Source organism: Pan paniscus, chromosome 2, assembly GCF_029289425.2.
Source record: "Pan paniscus chromosome 2, NHGRI_mPanPan1-v2.0_pri, whole genome shotgun sequence".
Taxonomy (NCBI): Eukaryota; Metazoa; Chordata; class Mammalia; order Primates; family Hominidae; genus Pan; species Pan paniscus.
In genome coordinates this window covers 33034448-33055841 of record NC_085926.1, presented here as the reverse complement: position 1 = coordinate 33055841, position 21394 = coordinate 33034448, and the positions used below count along the sequence as shown (strand labels likewise).

At 44.6% G+C, this 21394-nt stretch overlaps 1 protein-coding gene across 10 annotated transcripts in view; it reads left to right on the top strand.

Moving 5' to 3' along the window:
* GLB1 (galactosidase beta 1) overlaps positions 1–21394 on the top strand; it is a 140011-nt gene that overhangs the window by 27230 nt on the left and 91387 nt on the right. For 9 of the 10 annotated variants that reach the window (XR_004670486.4, XM_055109605.3, XM_034956037.4 and 6 more), the window contains exons 3-9: positions 1968–2118; positions 2649–2709; positions 5393–5487; positions 12632–12812; positions 17354–17412; positions 18907–19028; positions 19113–19153. Coding sequence is in view for 9 of the 10 variants with exons in the window: in XM_055109605.3 (XP_054965580.1) it covers positions 1968–2118; positions 2649–2709; positions 5393–5487; positions 12632–12812; positions 17354–17412; positions 18907–19028; positions 19113–19153 (710 nt within the window). In the remaining variant the exon portion in view is untranslated. The remainder of the gene's footprint in view (positions 1–1967; positions 2119–2648; positions 2710–5392; positions 5488–12631; positions 12813–17353; positions 17413–18906; positions 19029–19112; positions 19154–21394) is intronic. The other variant, XM_034956038.3, reaches the window with a different exon arrangement.

Genomic DNA, 21394 nt, shown 5'->3' with positions numbered 1-21394 from the left:
CTCTTACTACTTTTCAGCAAAATATTCGTATTTTTCCTAAGCCTTACATGGGCATATATAATTTTTATTTTTATTTATTAAAACAATTTTTTAGAGCTGGGGTCTTGCTCTGTCACCTGGCTGGAATGTAGTGGCTCAATCATAGTTCACTGAAACCTTAAAGTGGGCTCAGGTGATCCTCCCGCCTCAGCCTCCTAAGTAGTTGGGATTACAGGCACTGCTACCACACCAGCTAATTTTTTTGTTTTGCTTTGTTTTTAGAGATGAGGTCTCACTATGTTTCCCATGGTGGTCTTCAACTCCTGGCCTCAAGCGATCCTACTGCTTTGGCCTCCCAGAGTGCAGGGATTACAGAAGAGAGTTACTGTGCCCAGCTATAATTTTTATGTAATAGGAATTAGTGCTGATATAACTCTGGAGTTTTCTGTTGTTGTTGTTGATTTTAAGAAGTGTCCCCATGAAGTCTGACTAGCTTGGGGAGCTGCTGTAAAAATTCATAACAAGGCCCCTCCCAAGAGGCTGCCAAACGGGAAGGTCTATGTGTCCTGTGGTTTATGGTTCTACACCATATCTTTCTCTATAGACAGTTTAGAAATTTATGTAGGATACTGGATTTTTGAGCTCTTTCCCCTTCCACAGAGCACCTCAATTCAATTATTTATGCAAAATATAATTATAAAAAGCTAAAAACCTGACTTACAAACAAGTATATAATGGACATATGTCAGAAATTTATTTAACTGGATAAAGAAAATGTGGTACATATACACCATGGAATACTACAAAAATCACAAAAAAGAATGAGATCATGTCCTTTACAGCAAACTGGATGCAGCTGGAGGCTATTATCCTGAGCAAACACAGGGACAGAAAACCAAATACCACATGTTCTCACTTATAAGTGGTAGCTAAACATCGAGTACATATGGACACAAAGAAGGGAACAACAGACAATGGGGCCTACTTGAGGGTGGAGGGTGGGAGGAGGGTGAATACCCCTATCGTGTACTAGGCAGATTATCTGGGTGACTAAATAATCTGTACACCAAACCCCCATGACATGCGATTTACCTGTATAACAAACCTGCACATGTACCCCTGAACCTAAAATAAAAGTTTTTAAAAATTTATTTAACTTATTACTGAGGAAACTAGCTAGATGGTAAAGCTAATTCAAAGGAGAATTTGAGGAAGGGAGGTTTACAGTCAGTCAAGAAAGTCATGTTCAAATAAAGTTATCTTTAGAGATAAAACTGGTTAGTATCATAAAGGGCAATGAATGAAAAAGTAACCTTTAGAGTTGTCTTCTCTGTATGACAATCATTTGTTTCTCTCCCAGGCAATAATCTACAAATTAATCTGTAACTTCAAAGTTCTTCCCTTAATCAATAGTAAATAGTAAGTCAAACAAAATATCTCCCCTGGAGAATGAAGGAAGCCTTAGTGGGCCCATTGGACAGTCCTCCATTATAACATGGAAAGGAAATGCAGTCACCCTTTTGCCTTATATCCAAATTCTGGATAATTTTTCTTTTCTTTTCTTTCTGTATTTTGACACAGGGTCTCACTCTGTCATCCAGTCTGGAGTGCAGTGGCACAATCACAGCTCACTGCAGCTTCAACCTCCCTAGCTTAAGCAAACCTCCACCTCAAGCCTCCAGGGTAACTGGGACCACAGGCATACACCCTGGCTAATTTTTTTGTGTTTTTTGTAGAGACAGGGTTTCACCATGTTTTCCAGGCTAGTGTCAAACTCCTGGGCTCAAGCCATCCACCCACCGTGGCTTCCCAGAGTGCTGGGATTAGAGGCCTGAGCCACTGTGCCCAGCCTTGGATAATTTTTCTTTCAAAGCGCCTTCTCCCTCTTATCCATGTGTTAGCAATAGTCCTAATGAGGCCCTTTCCCCACCCTTCCTTCTTCTTGACTCTGCCAAGTATCCAGGAAGGGGCTGTGTGTGTCTTGGCAGGTATGTGCCCTGGAACTTTCATGAGCCCTGGCCAGGACAGTACCAGTTTTCTGAGGACCATGATGTGGAATATTTTCTTCGGCTGGCTCATGAGCTGGGACTGCTGGTTATCCTGAGGCCCGGGCCCTACATCTGTGCAGAGTGGGAAATGGTGAGTGTGGCTAGACTGGGCTCTACCTGGTGTGTGTGAGCTGGCAGGCAGCAGCTCTGGGGCAAAGAGAATTAAAGCAGACCTGCATTCCAGAGAGCATGGGGCCTGGGACTGTACCCAGCACAGGTGTCTTTTACCTTGGCAAGGTGCCCAGGCAGAGAGAAACAGGCCAGGGTCAGGGCATGGGCTCTTCTCTTGGTGGTCACTCACATAACTCAGCTTGCTCATCTGTAAGAAGCAGTTAATGTTGTCTTCTCTATCTACGTCACAGGGTATTTGTGAAATTAAATTGAAAAATCTTTATGAAAAGGGCTTTGGTCCTTAAAACATTGCATTCATGCAGAGTGATCTTAATTGTCCTACATTCCAATTTCTAATTTCTCTGCAAGTTATAAACCAAAAAGCCCAGCTCAAATACCCCTTGTCCCTTGAAGCTTTTATTCTTTTCCATAACTACTAATAGTAATTTCTATCTCCTCTGAGCACCCTTCACGGAACGGACATTATAACGGCTGTTTTCCCTGAACTAGGGAGGATTACCTGCTTGGCTGCTAGAGAAAGAGTCTATTCTTCTCCGCTCCTCCGACCCAGGTAGGTTGTTACAGATGTCTTGAGAAGATTTATAAAAGCTTCAGCCTAGGTGCGGTGGCTCACGCCTGTAATCCTGACACTTTGGGAGGCTGAGGTGGGTGGATTACCTGAGGTTGGGAGTTCGAGACCAGGCTGGCCAAAATGGCAAAACCTCACCCCTACTAAAAACACAAAAAATTAGCTGGGCATGGTGGTGGGCGCCTGTAATCCCAGCTACTCAGGAGGCTGAGGCAGGAGGATTGCTTGAACCCCGGAGGTGGAAGTTGCAGTGAACTGAGATCGGATCAATGCACTATAGCCTGGGTGACAAAGCGTGACTCTGTCTCAAAACAAACAAACAAAAAAGCTTCAACAATTTATATCAAAAGGGGGAGGTATTTTGAAGGCTGTGGTACCTCTGCACAAGTACTTTTGAAAGTTTAGTGAAAGTCTGAGTGTTTATCACTGACCAGTGCATAGCAACAAACTAAACCTCTAGGAAATTAGGCTTTGAACTACTTAACCAGATCTTACTGATAAACTGGTAATTCTTTGAATTGGCATTGAACCCTGTTTGCGGTTGACCAACTGACTTCAATGCTTTCTCTTCCTATTTACTTAGCATATTCCACAGCCAATGATAGCACCTCGCTAATCAAAATGACAAGTCAGGCATGGTGACTCACACTTGTAATCTCAGCACTTTGGGAGGCCAAAGTGGAGGGAGTGCTTGAGCCCAGGAGTTTGATACCAGCCTAGGTAACATAGCGAGACCGTATCTCTATAAAAAATTTAAAAATTAGCCAGGTGTGCTGGCACATGCCTGTAGTCCGGGAGGCTGAGGTGGGAGAATTGCTTGAGCCTGGGAGGTTGAGACTGCAGTGAGCCATGATTGTACCACTGCACTCCATCCTGGGCAACAGAGAGGGACTTTGTCTCAAAAAAAGAAATAAGGTCGGGTGTAGGGGCTCATGCCTGTAATCCCAGCACTTTGGGAGGCTGAGGTGGGCGGATCACCTGAGGTCAGGAGTTCGAGACCAGCCTGACCAACATGAAGAAATCCTGTCTCTACTAAAAAATACGCAATTAGCTGGGTGTGGTGGTGCATGCCTGTAATCCCAGCTACTCGGGAGGCTGAGGCAGGAGAATTGCTTGAAGCTGGGAGGCAGAGGTTGCAGTGAGCCCAGATTGCGCCATTGCATTCCTGCCTGGGCAACAAGAGCGAAACTCTGTCTCAAAAAAAAAAAAAAAAAAAGAAATAAAAACAAAATGACAGTTTCTGGGATGGTGTCATTGGATTGCTTGGTAGCTGCAATGCCTTCTATATTCTGGCCACTTTTATAGAGCAATGTGTAAATGATAGTTTTTTTCTTTGTCTTACTCCAGTAACTTCATGTTTTGCACGCTTAGCATATTATTGGTGTTTTCACTGTGATAACTCATTTAATCTTTATGCCAACTTTATGTGGCATGTACATTTATTATTCCTATTTGACAATATAAATATATAATTTATTAGAACTTCATTTTATACAGAAAAAAAGCCTTCCTGTGACTGAGAAGAGGATACACTGTTCAGTCACTCTTTTCTTCATTCAGCAAACATTGCTTGGATATGTTCTATGCTCCAGGCTTTGTGTCCTATGGCAAGGGTGGTCTTAGTCCATTTTCTGTTGCTTGTAACAGAATACCTGAAACTGAGTAATTTATAAAGAAAAGCATTTATTTCCTACAGTTATGGAGGCCAAGAAGTTCAAGGTGGAGGGGCTGTATCTGGTGAGGGCCTTCTTGCTGGTGGGGACTCTGCAGAGTGCTGAGGGGGCACAGGGCATCACATGGTGAGGGGGCTGAGTGTCCTAGCTCAGATCTCTCTCCCTCTTCTTATAAAGCCACCAGACCCATTCCCATGATGACCCATGAATCCATTAACCTATGAATCTATTAATCCATGAGTGGATGGATCTACTTATGAGGGCTGAGCCCTCATGACTCAACACCTCTTAAAGGCCCCACCTCTCAATACTACCACATTGGGGATTCAATTTCAACATGAGTTTCAGAGGGACAAACATTCCAACCATAGCAGATGGATACAGGCACACTGGTCCTCGTCCCCTGAGGAGCTCAGCTGAGGAGACAACTACATGCAGGACAACTTTTATGAGACTTTTACTTCAGAAGGTACTTGTCGAGTCCTGTATATCCTGATCTCTGCTGCCAGCCCTGGTGTAATAAGGCTGCACTGGTGTCTCTTTGTACTAAATCATTATTATTATTATTATTATTTTTTTTTTGAGACAGAGTTTCACTCTTGTTGCCCAGGCTGGAGTGCAATGGTGCGATCTTGGCTCACCGCAACCTCCGCCCCCCGGCTTCAAGCAATTCTTCTGCCTCAGCCTCCCAAGTAGCTGGGATTACAAGCATGCGCCACCACGCCTGGCTAATTTTGCATTTTTAGTCGAGATGGGGTTTCTCCACGTTGGTCAGGCTGGTCTCGAACTCCCGACATCTGGTGATCTGCCTGCCTCAGCCTCCCAAAGTGCTGGGATTACAGGCATGAGCCACCGCACCCAGCCAGAAAACTCAGAATGTTTTTAAAAAGTTTACGAATTTGTTTTGAGCCACATTCAAAGCCATCCTGGGCTGCATGTGGCTTACAGGCTGGGGTTGGACAAGCTTGTGTTAAACTTTTCTTGTTTTCCAGATTACCTGGCAGCTGTGGACAAGTGGTTGGGAGTCCTTCTGCCCAAGATGAAGCCTCTCCTCTATCAGAATGGAGGGCCAGTTATAACAGTGCAGGTAACCCTGGAGTTGAGCATGGATGGATTGGGGGAGGGGTTCCCATCCATCTACATTACATAAATGATAGAAGTGATGCAGACATGAGCCTCATAGGTCTGTTTCTTTAAGAGGTAATGCCACAGATAGTGCTTTTAGTTCAATTGCATTTGGGAAGGCATTGCCATTTTTGAATGCCTGCTATGTGGCAGGCTTTGTGCTGGGTGCCTTGTAAATGCTATTCAGTTCTTCCAACCACCTTCTTTTTTCAGTGAGGAAGTTTGAAAAGGTTAAGTGACTTGGCCAAGGTCACCCAGCCAGCAGGTGGCAGAATTAGGATAGCACCCTAATTCTGTGGATCCCAGAGTTTGTCTCTCTGTTTCTCCTGCAGTATTGTTTTCTGGCAGCAGGCATGCAGTGTGGACTGAAACACTTTGGTATCGGCACTGCCTTGACAGTCAGATAACCCTGGAATGGAAAAGGATGTGGTCGATTGGGGCTGGCTGTTATGTTTCCTCTCTTGCTTCCTGCCCCATTCTCCTTCTTCTATGTGTTCTTGGCTCTGCAAGGACTAATATACTGTGGGGTACATTGAACTTTAACAGTTTTTGGTGTTGGTAAAATTACTTAGGTGAAACATAAAACCATGTTCATTGGACATTGACCAAGGATGCCATGGATGCTCTTTTTTTTTTTTTTTTTGAGAGAGAGTCTCATTCCGTTGCCCAGGCTGGAGTGCAGTGGGGCAATCTCGGCTTACTGCAACCTCTGCATTCTGAGTTCAGGCAATTCTCCCACCTCAGCCTCCCATGTAGCTGGGATTACAGGCGCATGCCACCATGCCTGGCTAATTTTTGTATTTTTAGTAGAGACGGGGTTTCGCCATGTTGGCCAGGCTGGTCTCAAACTCCTGACCTCAGGTGATCTGCCCACCTTGGCCTTCCAAAGTGCTGGGATTACAGGCGTGAGCCACCGTGCCTGGCTATGACCAAGGATGCTCTTATGGAAAAGAGTAAAGGTTTTTTTTTTTTTTTTTTTAGGAGACAGAGTCTCGCTCTGTCGCCCAGGCTGGAATGCAGTGGCACAATCTCGGCTCACTGCAACCTCTGCCTCCCAGGTTCAGGCGACCCTCCTGTGTCAGCCTCCCAAGTAGCTGGCATTACAGGCGTGCACCACGATGCCTGGCTATGTTTTTGTATTTTTAGTAGAGACAGGGTTTCACCATGTTGACCAGGCTGGTCTCAAACTCCTGACCTCAGGTGATTCACCCACCTCAGCCTCCCAAAGTGCTGGGATTACAGGCGTGAGCCACCGTGCCTGGCTATGACCAAGGATGCTTTTATGGAGAAGAGTAAAGTTATGTAAAAGTGGCTGCATCCTGGACATCCCAGGGATGCAAAGTGGCACTCCCTAGGGGGGTGTGGGCCAGGCTTCCTTCTTATGAACAGTACTATAGGCAGCTTGTGGGGATGGATCATAGTAGGGTGGGAGCATGGGCACTGCCTTGCCTTTCAGGTGTAGGTGGACAGAGGTGCTGAGAGGGCTGCACTGGCCAGGGTGTCCGTTCTGAGGCTTTGTGGTGGGAGGAGATGTCTTCTTGAGAGAGGCCAGGTTGCTGCTCACAGAGGGATGTGTGAGTCACCCCACGTGCCCCTAGTTTTTACCATCTTGAGTCTGTACTGGTTAATCTAATAGGAACCACATTTTCCTACATGAAGATATCAAGTCTGAAACTTGGGTGCGTCTTTGCTCTGCATGGCTGTGTCGTCTTCCTTTCTTCTGGCCTCAGGTGCAAACCCTCTTTTGATGCCCTCTTTTTTTCAGTCTCTGCCTCTCCTTGAATCACTTTCAATTTCTGCTCACAACTTTTCTGCCCCTTTTGGTTTTGGAAATGCCACGAAAAGTATAATCAAGTATTAATTCTGCAAAGGAGAATGAAGTTGACTGTGTGGAGATATTTCTTCTTGTGTCCATCCCTAGCAACCTCAGATGACTTTAACTTGACCCTGGGTCCTGCCAGGTGACTCTCTCCCTCTCCTCCTCCTCCTCTCCGCTTCCCATCTCCACATGCTTGAATCCCACTAATCATTTTTGCCCCTTGTTTACAAAATAAACAAGTATAGACATAAGAAAGCAGAAAAAACATAATTGTTACTCAAACCTCAGGAGCCATAGCAAAGCTCTTCACATTTTGGGAGTTTCCTTGAATATTTTTTATGCCTTTTTTTTCTGCTTTCTTACAGAGTAAGTTCATTCTGTGTGACCTATTTTCTGTGTGGCTTTTTTTGCTTCATTCTTTGTCATGAGCATTTTTTCATATCGTTCAAAATTCTTTCATCATCTTTCATGGTTGTCCTACTTACCTTCTGACGCACAGTTCCTATACGTGTTCCTTTTGTCTGGAAGCCATCCCAGTTGACATATTGGCTTCTGTAGGACTTTCAGAACCGTCACTGGCGCCTCCTTTTGTGAAGCACATGTGGGAGCAGTTTCATCCCTGACACACTGTGTCTCTAGTCTCCTGGCCTTCCACGCCTCTGCCTGGTAGCCATGAGGGCACATCATGCATTTGTGCACATCACATACCCACCGAACGGCTCTGGAATGGAATGGAAGCTGATTGCTTTGATAAGAAGGAACCGGGGGATTTGTAGACAGTAATTCTTTTCGTTGTTGTTATTGTTTTTGTTTTTTGAGGCAGAGTCTCGCTCTGTCACCAGGCTGAGTGCAGTGATAAGATCTCGGCTCACTGCAACCTCCACCTCCTGGGTTCAAGTGATCCTCCTGCCTCAGCCTCCTGAGTAGCTGGGACTACAGGTGCGGGCAACCATACCAGCTAATTTTGTGTATTTTTAGTAGAGATGAGGTTTCACCATGTTGGTCAGGATGGTCTCAATCTCTTGACCTCATGATCCGCCCACCTCAGCTTCCCAAAGTGCTGGGATGAAAGCCATGAGCCACTGTGCCAGGCCTGTAAACAGTATTTCTGTGTGTGAAGATTTCTGTAAAAGGGCCAAGGCTGATGGCTCAATGCCCGTAATCCCAGCACTTTGGGAGGCTGAGGCAGGAGGATCTCTTGAGCCCAGGAGTTCAAGACCAGCCTGGGCAACATAGTGAAACTCCATCTCTACAAAAAATTTAAAAATTAGCTGAGTATGCTGCCATGCACCCGTGTTCCCAGCCATTCAGGGGGCAGAGGCAGGAGGATCACTTGAGCCTGGGAGGTTGGGGCTGCGGTGAGCCGTGATCACACCACTCACTGCACTCCAGCCTGGGCAAAAAAGTGAGACTCTGTCTCAAAAAAAATAAAGATTTCTGTAAAAGCTGATTTCTGTCTCTGTCTTAATTCATGTTGAAGGGTAGAAAATGGTGGCTTTCCTCAATTCTTGATGCTGGTTTTCTCTCTCAGTGCTCAGAGTTTGAGATGGCCAGGGAGGAGCTACGTGTTTGCAGCCAGGGTAAAAATGAGTCAGACCAGAAGGCTCAAATCCCTGTCTGAGAACATTTAGGGCCCTCAACACTGTTGTGTTACAGATACAGGAAGCCAGGTCTGTGCTTTTATTCATCGTCATGATTCAGTCAGATATGCAGATGTTTCTCTTTTGGGGGGATTAGCTGAGCCAGTGCCACCTATGATGGTTTGCATATGTGGATGTTTATCTCAGTTTCTACCTGAAAAAGCTAAAGCCATTGATAATATCCAAGGTGAAAATAATTAGGAGTGGACGACCTTCCACCCACAACTTAACTTCATCCAATTAACAGGGCATTCATCATGAGGTAATAAGCCTATTTATGACTGTTTGGAAGATCAACATCTTTAAAAGTCTCTGGTGCTTAAGGAGCTTACAGAATGGAGACAGTTACTCTAAAACAAAGACCTGCAAATTATGGCTGCCACCTACATTTTTTTGTAAGTAAAAGTATATTGGAATCGCCACACTGTTTATATATCGTCTGTGGCCGCTTTTGTACTATAGTGGCAGAGTTGAGTAGTTGAGATGGAGACCTCTATGGCTGCAACACCTAAAATATTTACTCTCTGGTGGTTTTTTGTTTGTTTGTTTGTTTTCTCTGTCATCCAGGCTGGAATCCAGTGGCGCAATCTCTGCTCATGGCAACCTCTGCTTCCCGGGTTCAAGCAATTCTTGCACCTGAGCCTCTCAAATAGCTGGGATTACAGGCACCTGCCATCATGCCTGGCTAATTTTTTTTTGTATTTTTAGTAGAGATGGGGTTTCACCATGTTGGCCAGGCTGGTTTCAAACTCCTGACCTCGAGTGATCCACCCGCCTCAGCCTCCCAAAGTACTAGGATTACAGACGTGAGCCACCACGCCCAGCCTGGTGTTTTATTTAAAAAGTTTGTTGACTCCTGCTCTAGAAACATCAGTGTTCCTCTGAACCTAGCCATGACTTTTTCTATGGGTTTTTCAAGCCTTTTCATTTGTGTGTCTCACCTACCCCCAGCCTTCACCCACCTTTTTTTTTCCTAATTGGTAGTAACATAGAACTTGAGTAGAGTCTTAGCTGCTAACATTTTGAGCACTTACTAGATGCCAGATCTGTGCAAAGTTCTAGTCATGTATTGACTCAGTTAATCCTCATGATAACCCATCGAGTTAGGTACACTTTACAGGTGGAGTCCCATGGGTAGGAAGTGGCAGAGCTCAGATTTGCATGTAGACAGTTGGGCCTTTGCCAGCCGTGCCCGTGACTAGAACTCTAAGCTGCCTCGCAACTGTGCTTTTCTCGCTCTCTCAAAACCTAACCAAATTATGTGTACGCATTTTTTACAAGCCTGTTTATTTTAGAGTATATGATACAATGATGATAATGGATAAATAAGACCTGGAAAAGCAAGATGATAAGAAAACCAAGGTTGGGTTGGGGCATGGGGGTGGGCGAAAGAGAACATGAGGTACAGAGGCTGTGAGACCATTTAGTTGCTGGAGCTAACTTTTAAGATCTTTAGCTCTGAATTTCTTGACAGCCAGATGATAAAAAGGAGACACAGTCATGTAAGTAGCACTTATAAAGGAGGAGAAAAGAACTTTGCCAGTATTTACAAAGCTTTTCTTAGCATTTATCTAAATTTTTGCAAAAGGAACTTTCATGGAACTCATCAATGGGAGTTTTCTACTCTTGTAAGCAGCAAATACTTCCTCTTCCAGGATGGTTTCATGACCAGTGAAGTCTCTGTCCTGGGCATGCATGCTACAGTCTGTTTTACTTCTTGAACCCCAAATCTGAAAGTATTGCCAGAGGGATCCTCTCTGAGAGAAGGATCATTCATGAAACCATGTGGGAGGCAGGACTGTGCAGATAATGACGGCAGCATTTAATTCATTTTTGTCACTCACCATTCTTCTCCCACTCTCCAACTCTGCACGTGGATGAAATTGAGCTGTTGGTGATGTCAAATATGTGGGAATATCCTCTACCCATTCCCTTCCCAAGTTCAGAGCCTTTTCTTCTAGAGCTACCTTGGGCTGTCCCTCCAAGGAACCTTCCCTAACCAATCTCTCCCAGGCACTCAGGCTAAGCACCTCTTTTCTGGGACTCACAGTTTCTTGTGCTTACGTTTAAAGATCATGTATTCCCAGGATCACAAATATTTTTGTATTATGTGCATGTTAAAATGTTATGGTTGGGTATTTTTAAATTTTTTATAAATGAAATATAGCATACATATGTAAATGCGCAGTATGATGAATCACTATGGTGTGAACACCCACATAAACACCAACCAAGGTCAGGAGACAGCACGTGGCCAGTGCCCTAGAAGCTTCCCAGGTGTCCTTGTTGATCATACACCATTTCGTCCCACTGTCCTGACGCCTATGACCATCAGTTTTCTGCTTTTCTTTATACTTTTACCACCTATGTGTGTACTCAGACTTTATAGTTTGGTTTTGATTGTTTTGAATTTTCTCTAAAGGGGATTGTACTGTGTCATGCTTCTTTCACTTCACATTATATTCCTGATTCTTTGGTGTATTGGGTAGAGCCGAAGTTCATTTGTTTTATTGCTTGAGAGCAATGTTTCTTAACCTGATTTTTTCATCATTGCCCCCAAGGATCCCTTTTAAACTTTTTTTCTAATTGCCTTCTCCTCTCCACCATGAAATTTTATTACCTGAGATATTGTATATTGGTTTATTTGCTCTGTGTGTGTGTGTGTGTGTATATGTTTTATATAAATAAGGAATAATTTTTTTTATCCCCAAAGCATCAATTTTTACCCCCTTGGGGATGCTACCCACCTCACTGGGAATGCATGCTTCAGAGCAGGGACCCTACCCTCAGCACTATTGCCATGTTGCACCTGATAATTCTTCATTGTGGGGCTTCCCTGTGCACTGTGGGATGTCTGGCAGCATCCCTGGGCCTCTACCCACTGGATGCCATGAGCATGTCCGCCGAGGTATGACAACCTCAAACATTTCCAGACATAGCCACATGTCCCCTGTGGGGCTAAAGAGCTCCTGGTTGAGAACCACCGATGTTATTGAGCACAAACTGAACACCGGTGTGTGTGTGACAGCAGGTCAAATAAACATGCTGTGTCTGTCCCTGGCATTCACCCTTCTTATTGCCATGGAGATTTTGCATAGTATATTAAGGGAAAACACAATTACAACTGGTGCATATAATATGATGCCAGTTTTGAGGAAAGAAAACACTGCTGTATATTATTTGTGTATATTTGGGGAGTGTGTGGGTCTGTGTAAATCTAGACGGCTGTATACTAAAATGCTTGCAGTGATTATCTCTGGGCAGTGGAATTAATGGATACTTTTCCTGTTTTCTTTTCATTTTTCTAGCATTTCTACCATGGGAAGGTATTATTTATGTGATGTTTAAAGTATCTACTTTCTATTCTAGGGAAGAATACCACTACAATTTGAACACCAGTTTGGTGTTTTTTTGTTTTTCTTATTTCTCAGTGGTGGGAGAGGGTTAATAGGAGGTAAACTTTTATGGTGAATTGTTGGTGTTTTCTCTTTTAGTCAGTTTTGAGGTCTGAGTGAAGGAAATTTTTCCGGCAGTCATTAAGCCTTGTCATCTTAGCAGATGCTCAGATATTTTCCCACACAAAAGCTTGCATTAGGGTGGCTACATTAGGATCTCCTCATTTTTCCCTGCTCTTTTTTCACTCACAGGTTGAAAATGAATATGGCAGCTACTTTGCCTGTGATTTTGACTACCTGCGCTTCCTGCAGAAGCGCTTTCGCCACCATCTGGGCGATGATGTGGTTCTGTTTACCACTGATGGAGCACATAAAACATTCCTGAAATGTGGGGCCCTGCAGGGCCTCTACACCACGGTGGACTTTGGAACAGGTTGGTGTTTGTAGTAACAGAAATTGCAGCTTAAAATCAGCTTTTTACTCAGTCAGTTGCTCTGGGCAGCTGTTGTTTTAAGTGTCATGGGCAGATTGAGATTTTTCATGTTTTCATTTTTCAAGGAACAGGTAGAATAGAATACTTGCACCCCTCAGTAACAGAGGGTTATCTGTAGGCCAAGAGCTTCCAGGGTAGCTGCATTTTCAGCACTGGTGGAGCTAGCCTGGAACATGGAGTACTGCTGTCTCAGGGGCTAGGCTGGCCCACCCAAGATGAAGAAGCAGGTGGGCAGCTCCAGCTGTGAGAAGCTCTACCTTGAGGCAGTCACCTTTTAGGCTGTGTCTGGGGTGCGCTTCTCTGCTCTTTCTGCCCTCCCTGTCCTCCCACCTTGGCAGGACACTCGGGGTTATGCCTTGGCTTTAGCCAACATTGAGGTCAGCCACTGGCTGGGAACTTACCTTATGCTTTGTTATCTTTCTGCATAACTTAGAACACTGAACTGTCAGGGCTGGAGGTGGTTTGGCAGATGCTGCAAAGGCTATGCCAGATTCCTTACACAGTGCTGTGTAAACTGTGGAGATGCTGCAAGTGAAAGTTACAGATGGGTGGGCAATGTGGTTAGGATGCTTCTGGCCATAAGTAATATTAAGAGAGACTTCATTTAGGAGAGCGGCTTTCATAAAGGATATGACAGCTGTGTTCGTCCATTCTTGCACTGCCCTAAATAAATACCAGAGACTGGGTAATTTACAAAGAAAAGAGGTTTAATTGACTCACAGGCTGTATAGGAAGCCTGGTGGCAACAGCTTCTGGGGAGGCCTTAGGAAACTTAAAATCATGGCAGAAGGCAAAGGGAAAGCAGGCACGTCTTACATGGACAGAGCAGGAGGAAGAGATAGGAAGGGAAGTGCTACACACTTTTAAACAACCAGATCTCATAACTCATTCACTCACTATCAGGAGAATAGCACTGAGGGAATGGTGCTAACCCATTCACAAGCACTTTGCCCCCATGATCCAGTCGCCTGCCACCAGGCCCTACCTCCAACACTGGGGATTATAGTTCGACATGAGATTTGGTGGGGACACAGATCTGACACAGATCCAAACCATATCAACAGCTAAATGTCTGACTGGACTTTTTTTGTGTGTGTGGCTATGAAAGACATTATTGAGAAACTGCAATCTTTGAATAAAGTCTGTAAATTAGATAAGAGTATTGTATCAGTGTAATTTCCTGATTTTTAGAAGTATATTGTGTTTATTTAAAGAATGCCTTTGTTCTGAGAGAATGAACACTGAAGTATTTAGGGATAAAGGGCCACCACATCTGCAATTTATTCTCAGATGGCTCAGAAAAATGTATATTTTTATAGAGAAACTGATCGTGTATATCTAGTAAAATGCTAACAATTGGGAAATCTAGGTGAAGGGAATAGGAGAGTTTTTTTGTACTATTCTTACAACATTCTGTAAGTTTGAAATCACTGCAGAATAAAAAGTTACAGGCTAGGCATGGTGGCAAGTGCCTGTAGTCCTAGCTACTAGGGAGGATGAGGTGGGAAGATCACTTGAGCCCACGAGTTCAAGGCTGCGGTGAGCTGTGATTGTGCCACTGCACCCCAACCTGGGCAACAGAGCAAGACCCTGTCTCAAAAAAAAAAAAGATACACACACACACAAAAAAGACGAGTTCCTTGAGTAGCATAAAGACCCTGATGTTCTCCCCTCTGAGGTAAAAGGCACTTCATGCGCATTGCACAGCCAATGTTTGCCTCTCTTGAGAGGGATGTACAGAAGACTGAAATGAGGAAATTAGCCTGGTGTTGCTTTTTTTTTTTTTTTTTTTTAGGTGGAGTTTCGCTCTTGTTGCCCAGGCTGGAGTGCAATGACATGATCCTGGCTCACTGCAACCTCTGCCTCCCGGGTTCAAGCATTCTCCTACCTCAGCCTCCCAAGTAGCTGGGATTACAGGCACCTGCCACCACGCCTGGCTAATTTTTGTATTTTTAGTAGAGACAGGGTTTCACCATGTTGGCCAGGCTGGTTTCAAACTCCTGACCTCACATGATCTGCCTGCCTCGGCCTCCCAAAGTGTTGGGATTACAGGCGTGAGCCACCGCGCCCGGTCTGTAGTCACATTTTTTAAGAGGTTCTTCTACCTTATCAAAAAAGAGAAGAACAGAAAAGAACTGACCTTAAGTGAACAGAGTGTTTCGAGAGCATTTGGTGATAAAAGGACTCATCCGTTAGGTTGGTTAGGTTGGTGCAAAAGTGATTGCAGTTTTTGCCTTTTAAAAAAAAAAAACGGGCCCAGCGCAGTGCCTCCTACCTGTAATCCCAGCAGTTTGGGAGGCCAAGGCAGGCGTATCATGAGTTCAGGAGTTGAGACCAGCCTGGCCAACATGGTGAAACCCCATCTCCACTAAAGATACAAAAATTAGCTGGTACAAAAATCGTGGTGGCGCACTTCTGTAATCCCAGCTACTCAGGAGGCTGAGGCAGGAGAATTGCTTGAACCCGGGAGCCGGAGGTTGCAGTGAGCTGAGATCGCGCCACTACACTCCAGCCTCGGCAACAGAGCGAAACTCCATCTCAAAAAAAAAAAAAAAAAAAAAAAGAAAACCATGACAAAAACCACAATTACTTTTGCACCAACATAATACAAAGCGCTGCAGAGGAAGTGACATGCCGGTTTCCTCCTGCTTTGTCCAGGCTTCTCATCACAGCGATGAAAAAGCACGGCATTTTTCTGTTGGGAGGAACAAATTGAAGGTGATTATGATTGTGTTTTAAGCATAATTTGTATGTGAGGTGACAGTGTGACTGTCACTGCTAGGGGTTGGAGAATAGACAACCACAAGGCCAGGGTGCCTGGGGCAGACGGGCCCTCCAGTCTGAGGCTTTTGCCAGCTTCATTGCTTTGTGTGGGAGAGGGGCATTGCCCGATGCATCTCATGAGAACAGTGTTTAAAGAGCTGAATGCCACCTAATGCTTAATAGTGAGAAAGACAGCCAATGAGATTCTGCTCTTTCTCGATCAGCATATTCTGTCCTGAAAGCTGGCCTTACAGAGAAGCCAAAGGCCCATCTCAGAGCAAGTGGTTATCAGAGGGTCTTGGCTGGGGCCACGTCCACCCTGGGATACCTGCTGTGGGAACTGGGTTGTGAAGTGTGGGGCCAGGGCATTCTCTGCTCGGGTTGGTGTGGACACTGCTCATGCTTCCTCTTTCCCCAGTGTTTGGCAGCCCATTCCTTCTCTGTGGAGAAATTCTTTTTTGTTTTAGAGGAGGAAGGGAAAATAGAAGACACGAGAGGCAAGACAAGACACCCCTAATGGGACATTTCATGAGGAAAACTTGAGAGCAAGTGGTTTGGAATGGCTGATGTGCAAATTAGAATCCAGAGTATATTCCATTATTCAGGGGTAAACACAATTACAGCCCCCACATCCCTTTGATTTCTTAATTAACTGGCAAATATTTGTGGTAGTATCATGTGTATGGTGTTATTGAGGCTGTAAGTATCTTCAAACCAGGCTCATCCTGTGGGGTGCATCCAGGTCAACCAGATGTTCTTGTGAAGAGATAAGCCCACAAGATATGGGTCCAGGCCCTGGGGAAACACAGATAAAGAAGACAGGCCTGTGAAGGGAACTCTTGTGCAGACAGGAAAGGCCACGGGGACCTCCTCAGAGAGGAAGCAATGTTCTCTGGTCCACACACATCCTCAAATGGGTCCAATCAGAAGCTAGCTTGGAAGTATTCCAGGCCCATGGGGTGTGGGAAGGGAAAGGGGCCTCTTAGTCAGTGTGGGCTGCTATAACAAAATATCTTAGACTGGGTAATTTATAAACAAAAGAAATTTATTGCTCACAGTTCTAGAGGTGGTGAAGTCCAAAATTAAGATGCCAACAGATTCAGTGTCTGGCAAGGGCTTGCTCTCTGCTTCAAAAATGGTGCCATGCCTTCTTGCTGTGCCCTCACATGGTCAGGAAGCTCCGTTGAGCCTCTTTTTATTTATTTATTTATTTATTTATTTATTTATTTTTATTTTTAATTAAAAAAATATTTTTGAGATGGAGTCTCACTCTGTTGCCCAGGCTGGAGTGCAGTGGCATGATCTCGGCTCACTGCAACCTGCACCTCCCGGGTTCAAGCAATTCTCCTGCCTCAGCCTCCTGAGTAGCTGGGATTACAAGTGTGTGCCACCATGCCTGGCTAATTTTTATATTTTTAGTAGAGATGGGGTTTCACCACGTTGGCCAGGTGGTCTCCACCATGCCAGGCTGGAGTCTGTTTTTATAGGGGCACTAATCCCATTCATGAAGGTGAAGCCCTTATGACTTAATCACTTCCAGTGGCCTCACCTGTTAATACTATCATCTTGGGTGTTAAGTTCCAACATGAGAATTTTGGGGGGATACCAACATTCTGACTGTAGCAGGGCTTCAGGCCTGAGTCCCATGAAGGGCTCTTGTTATTTAACTTCTTGTCATTTCCACGACTGACCTACCTTCTCCCTCTTACAATTTTCAGGCAGCAACATCACAGATGCTTTCCTAAGCCAGAGGAAGTGTGAGCCCAAAGGACCCTTGGTAAGAATCGAGGGTGAGGTGTGTGTTTGCAGCTGTTAAGAGAGAAAAGTTACATGCTGCTGAAACTGGGCAGTAGGCCCTTGATGTTTTTGGCTGTGGAGTCAGCAGCTAATGGGATTGTGGAGTCATAGCCATTCTGGACATGTGAATGACAGCAGAAACAATGTTTCTATTTGAAATTGAGCTCCTGCACTGGGGTGGAACAGACTGGGGACCAACATGAATGGCCTGTTACACATCAGGTTCTGTGCTCCTGCATCCTGGTCTCATCTGGTCCTCAGGGCAACTCTCATAAGTGGTCTTATTGTCTCCATTTTTATTGAGGCTCAGGGAACCTATGTCACTTGCCAGGGTCATATAGCCAGTGTGTGGCTAAGCCGGGATGGTTGGCAAGCTGCAGGTGGGTGTCAACAATCTATCAATCCTTCTCTCTCCGTTCTTCCCGTCTTTGGCTGAAGTTGCTATTCTTGTTGTCACTCAGCCCAGTTTAAGGGGTTAATATCCTGTGCCTTCTCTGCACTAGGTCAGACTGCCCCACCTGTGTACAAGCCTGATTTATAAAACAGCCTTTTCTGAGTCTAGTCTCTGCTTAGTGAGCAATGCAGACCCTGCATTCATAGACTTTGGGTGGAGCTATTTCCTGGAACCTAAAACAAGAAGTCCCCACAAGAAGGTCCAGACTTCTTTTTTGTTCTCTAGACCAAGGCTTGGCAAGGCAATGCCCAAGAAAATCATGAAGTGTTTGAGGCCTGCTTTGCAGAATACTGGGACAAGTCTTCCTCGTTATAAATCAACCTGAGATCTGAAAATCTGAATTCATACAAAGGTTGAATTTGGAGCTGTTATTTATTTATTTATTTATTTATTTTTAAATGGAGTCTCACTATGTTGCCAGACTGTAGTACAGTGGCACAATCTCAGCTTACTGCATTCTCCACCTCCCGGGTTCAAGCGATTCTCCTGCCTCAGGCTCCTGATAGCTGGGACTACAGGGGCGCACCATGACGCCCAGCTAATGTTTGTATTTTTAGTTGAGATGGGGTTTCACCATGTTGGCCAGGAGGGTCTCAATCTCTAGACCTTGTGATCCGCCCACCTCGGCCTCCCAAAGTACTGAGATTACAGGCATGAGCCACTGTGCCCAGCCTGGAGCTGTTATTCTATAAAAATATTTTGCTACCCAGTTTCTTTGCCCAACAAGACTTTCCTACTGTGATTAAACAGGGGATCAGCTATCTAAATTTTAATGTAGGCACCACTTTTCAGGAATACTTGCATTGTATAAGATGAGATCTACTTTAGGTTAGAACCTGAGGACTGAACACAGGCATTGCTGGTATTGAAAGTGCTCACTGGGGGGTGGCTCTGGGTTAAGCAGTGCGTGTCAGCATGTCAACCCCCTTTACACCTGTCATAGATGGGGCATTGCAGGGAAGCCCTGGCATTGGAAGGTCATAAGTCTATCCTAAGGGCTACGTTCTTTTTTTGTTTTAGATCAATTCTGAATTCTATACTGGCTGGCTAGATCACTGGGGCCAACCTCACTCCACAATCAAGACCGAAGCAGTGGCTTCCTCCCTCTATGATATACTTGCCCGTGGGGCGAGTGTGAACTTGTGAGTGTTCATTGCCTGAGGGGAGGGTGCCCTCAGTAGCCATGGGCTCACAGTGAAGTACCGTGTTCTTTTGTTTCCTTGTAGGTACATGTTTATAGGTGGGACCAATTTTGCCTATTGGAATGGTAAGAGCACTTTAATATCTGTAGAAACGTATGCTAGAATGTTTCTGTTGATTAATTTGGGGAGGGGTGTGCCCACAGACAATTTTATTTTCTTTTTTTGTTTATCCTCTCCTAAATTTTCTTTTTTTTTCTTTTTCTTTTTCTTTTTTTTTTGTAGACAGTCTCACTCTGTCACCCAGGCTGGAGTGCAGTGGTACAATCTCAACTCACTGCAGCCTCCACCTCCCAGGTTCAAGGGATCCTCCTGCCTCAGCCTCCAAGTAGCTGGGATTATGGGATTACAGGCATGCACCACCATGCCTGGCTAAGTTTTTGCATTTTTAGTAGAGACAGGGTTTCACCATTTTGGCCAGGCTGGTCTTGAACTCTTGACTTCAAGTGATCCTCCCACTTTGGCCTCCCAAAATGCTAGGATTACAGGCGTGAGCCACCATGCCTGGCCCTAAATTTTCTAACATATAAGGATTACCTATGTAATTTTAAAAAATAATATTTCTTACTTTTTTTTTTTTTTTTTTTGAGACGGAGTCTCGCTCTGTCGCCCAGGCTGGAGTGCAGTGGTGCAAATCTTGGCTCACTGCAAGCTCTGCCTCCCGGGTTCACATCATTCTCCCACCGCAGCCTCCAGAGTAGCTGGGACTACAGGCACCCGCCACCACGCCCAGCTAATTTTTGTTTTTGTATTTTTAGTAGAGACGGGGTTTCACCATGTTAGCCAGGGTGGTCTCGATCTCCTGACCTCGTGATCCACCTGCCTCGGCCTCCCAAAGTTCTGGGATTACAGGCGTGAGCCACTGCGCCTGGACAAAATAATTTTTAAGGGAAATAAATGTGAGCATTTAGAAGCCTTACTGTTTTAAACCAGGCTAGTTGGGCAGGCTTCAGTCACAGTCTATAACTGTAGCTTATTTGTTCAAATATTCTACTGTGGTCTCTTTCTTTTAACGTTTTGTTTTGTTGAGGTATAATTCACAAACCATAAAATTTACAATTTTTAAGTATATGATGCAGTGGTATTTACTGTATTCACAAAGTTGTGTAACCATTACCATTATCTAATTCAGAAACATTTTATCACCCCAAAAAGAAACTCCATACCCATTAGCATTCATTCCACACTCTCCCTCCTCTCAGCCCCTGGAAATAATATACTTTCTGTCCCTGTGGGTTTGCCAATTCTGAACATTTCGTATAAACGAACCACATACATACACCTGTATGACTTCTTTCATTTAGCCCAATGTGTTCAACGCTCGTCCACGTTGTTGCACGTACTAGTGCTTCATTCCTTTTTTTTGCTGAATAGTATTCCCTTGTGTGGATGTACAGTATTTTATTTATCCATTCATTGGTTGATGGACATTTGGGTTATTTCCACATTTTGGTTATAGTGTTGCTTTGAACATTGATGTACAAGGATTTGTTTGAATTCCTGTTTCAGTTCCTTTGGGTGTATACCAAGAAGTGGAACGGCTGTGTCATATGGTAACTCTATGTTTAGAGTTTCAGGAACTGCCATAGTGTTTCCCAAAAAGGCCACACCACTTTACATTTCTGTATTTTTTTGTGCAGGAAAAATTATGACAAAATTTTTCTGTAACGTCTTTGATTTTTGTTGTTTTTTTGCAAAGACAAATGATGCTGTACTGGCTTTTCGCTAAGCTTCATTTCCTACCTGTCTCTTTATTTGCATTTTTCTCTCTGAATCATGGAGGATGCCCAGCTGTTGAGTTTTGAAGGCTTAGTTTGGGCCTAAATCTCTCAGGATCTGAAATTGGATACTGTCAGCTCTTAATGAAGTTTCTCCTTTGAACTGCTATCTTTTTTGCAGGCTGAGATGGGCTAGGAGAAGACATCGCTTACAAGCATTATCAATTTTAATACTATTAGTAGAGCCAAGAAATGAAGATATTGCAAAACTCAAGTGTCACTGCATATAAGATAATAGTGTGCCCAGGGCGTGTCTGGGTGGGTGAGGGGAGGGAGAGCATCAGGATGAATAGCTAATGCATGCAGGGCTTAATACCTAGGTGACCAGGCTGGGTGCGGTGGCTCACGCCTGTAATCCCGGCACTTTGGGAGACTGAGGTGCATGGATCATGAGGTCAGGAGTTTGAGACCAGCCTGGCCAACATGGTGAAACCTTGTCTCTACTACAGATACAAAAAATTAGCTGGTTGTGGTGGCGCTCACCTGTAATCCCAGCTACTCGGGAGACTGAGGCAGGAGAATCACTTGAAC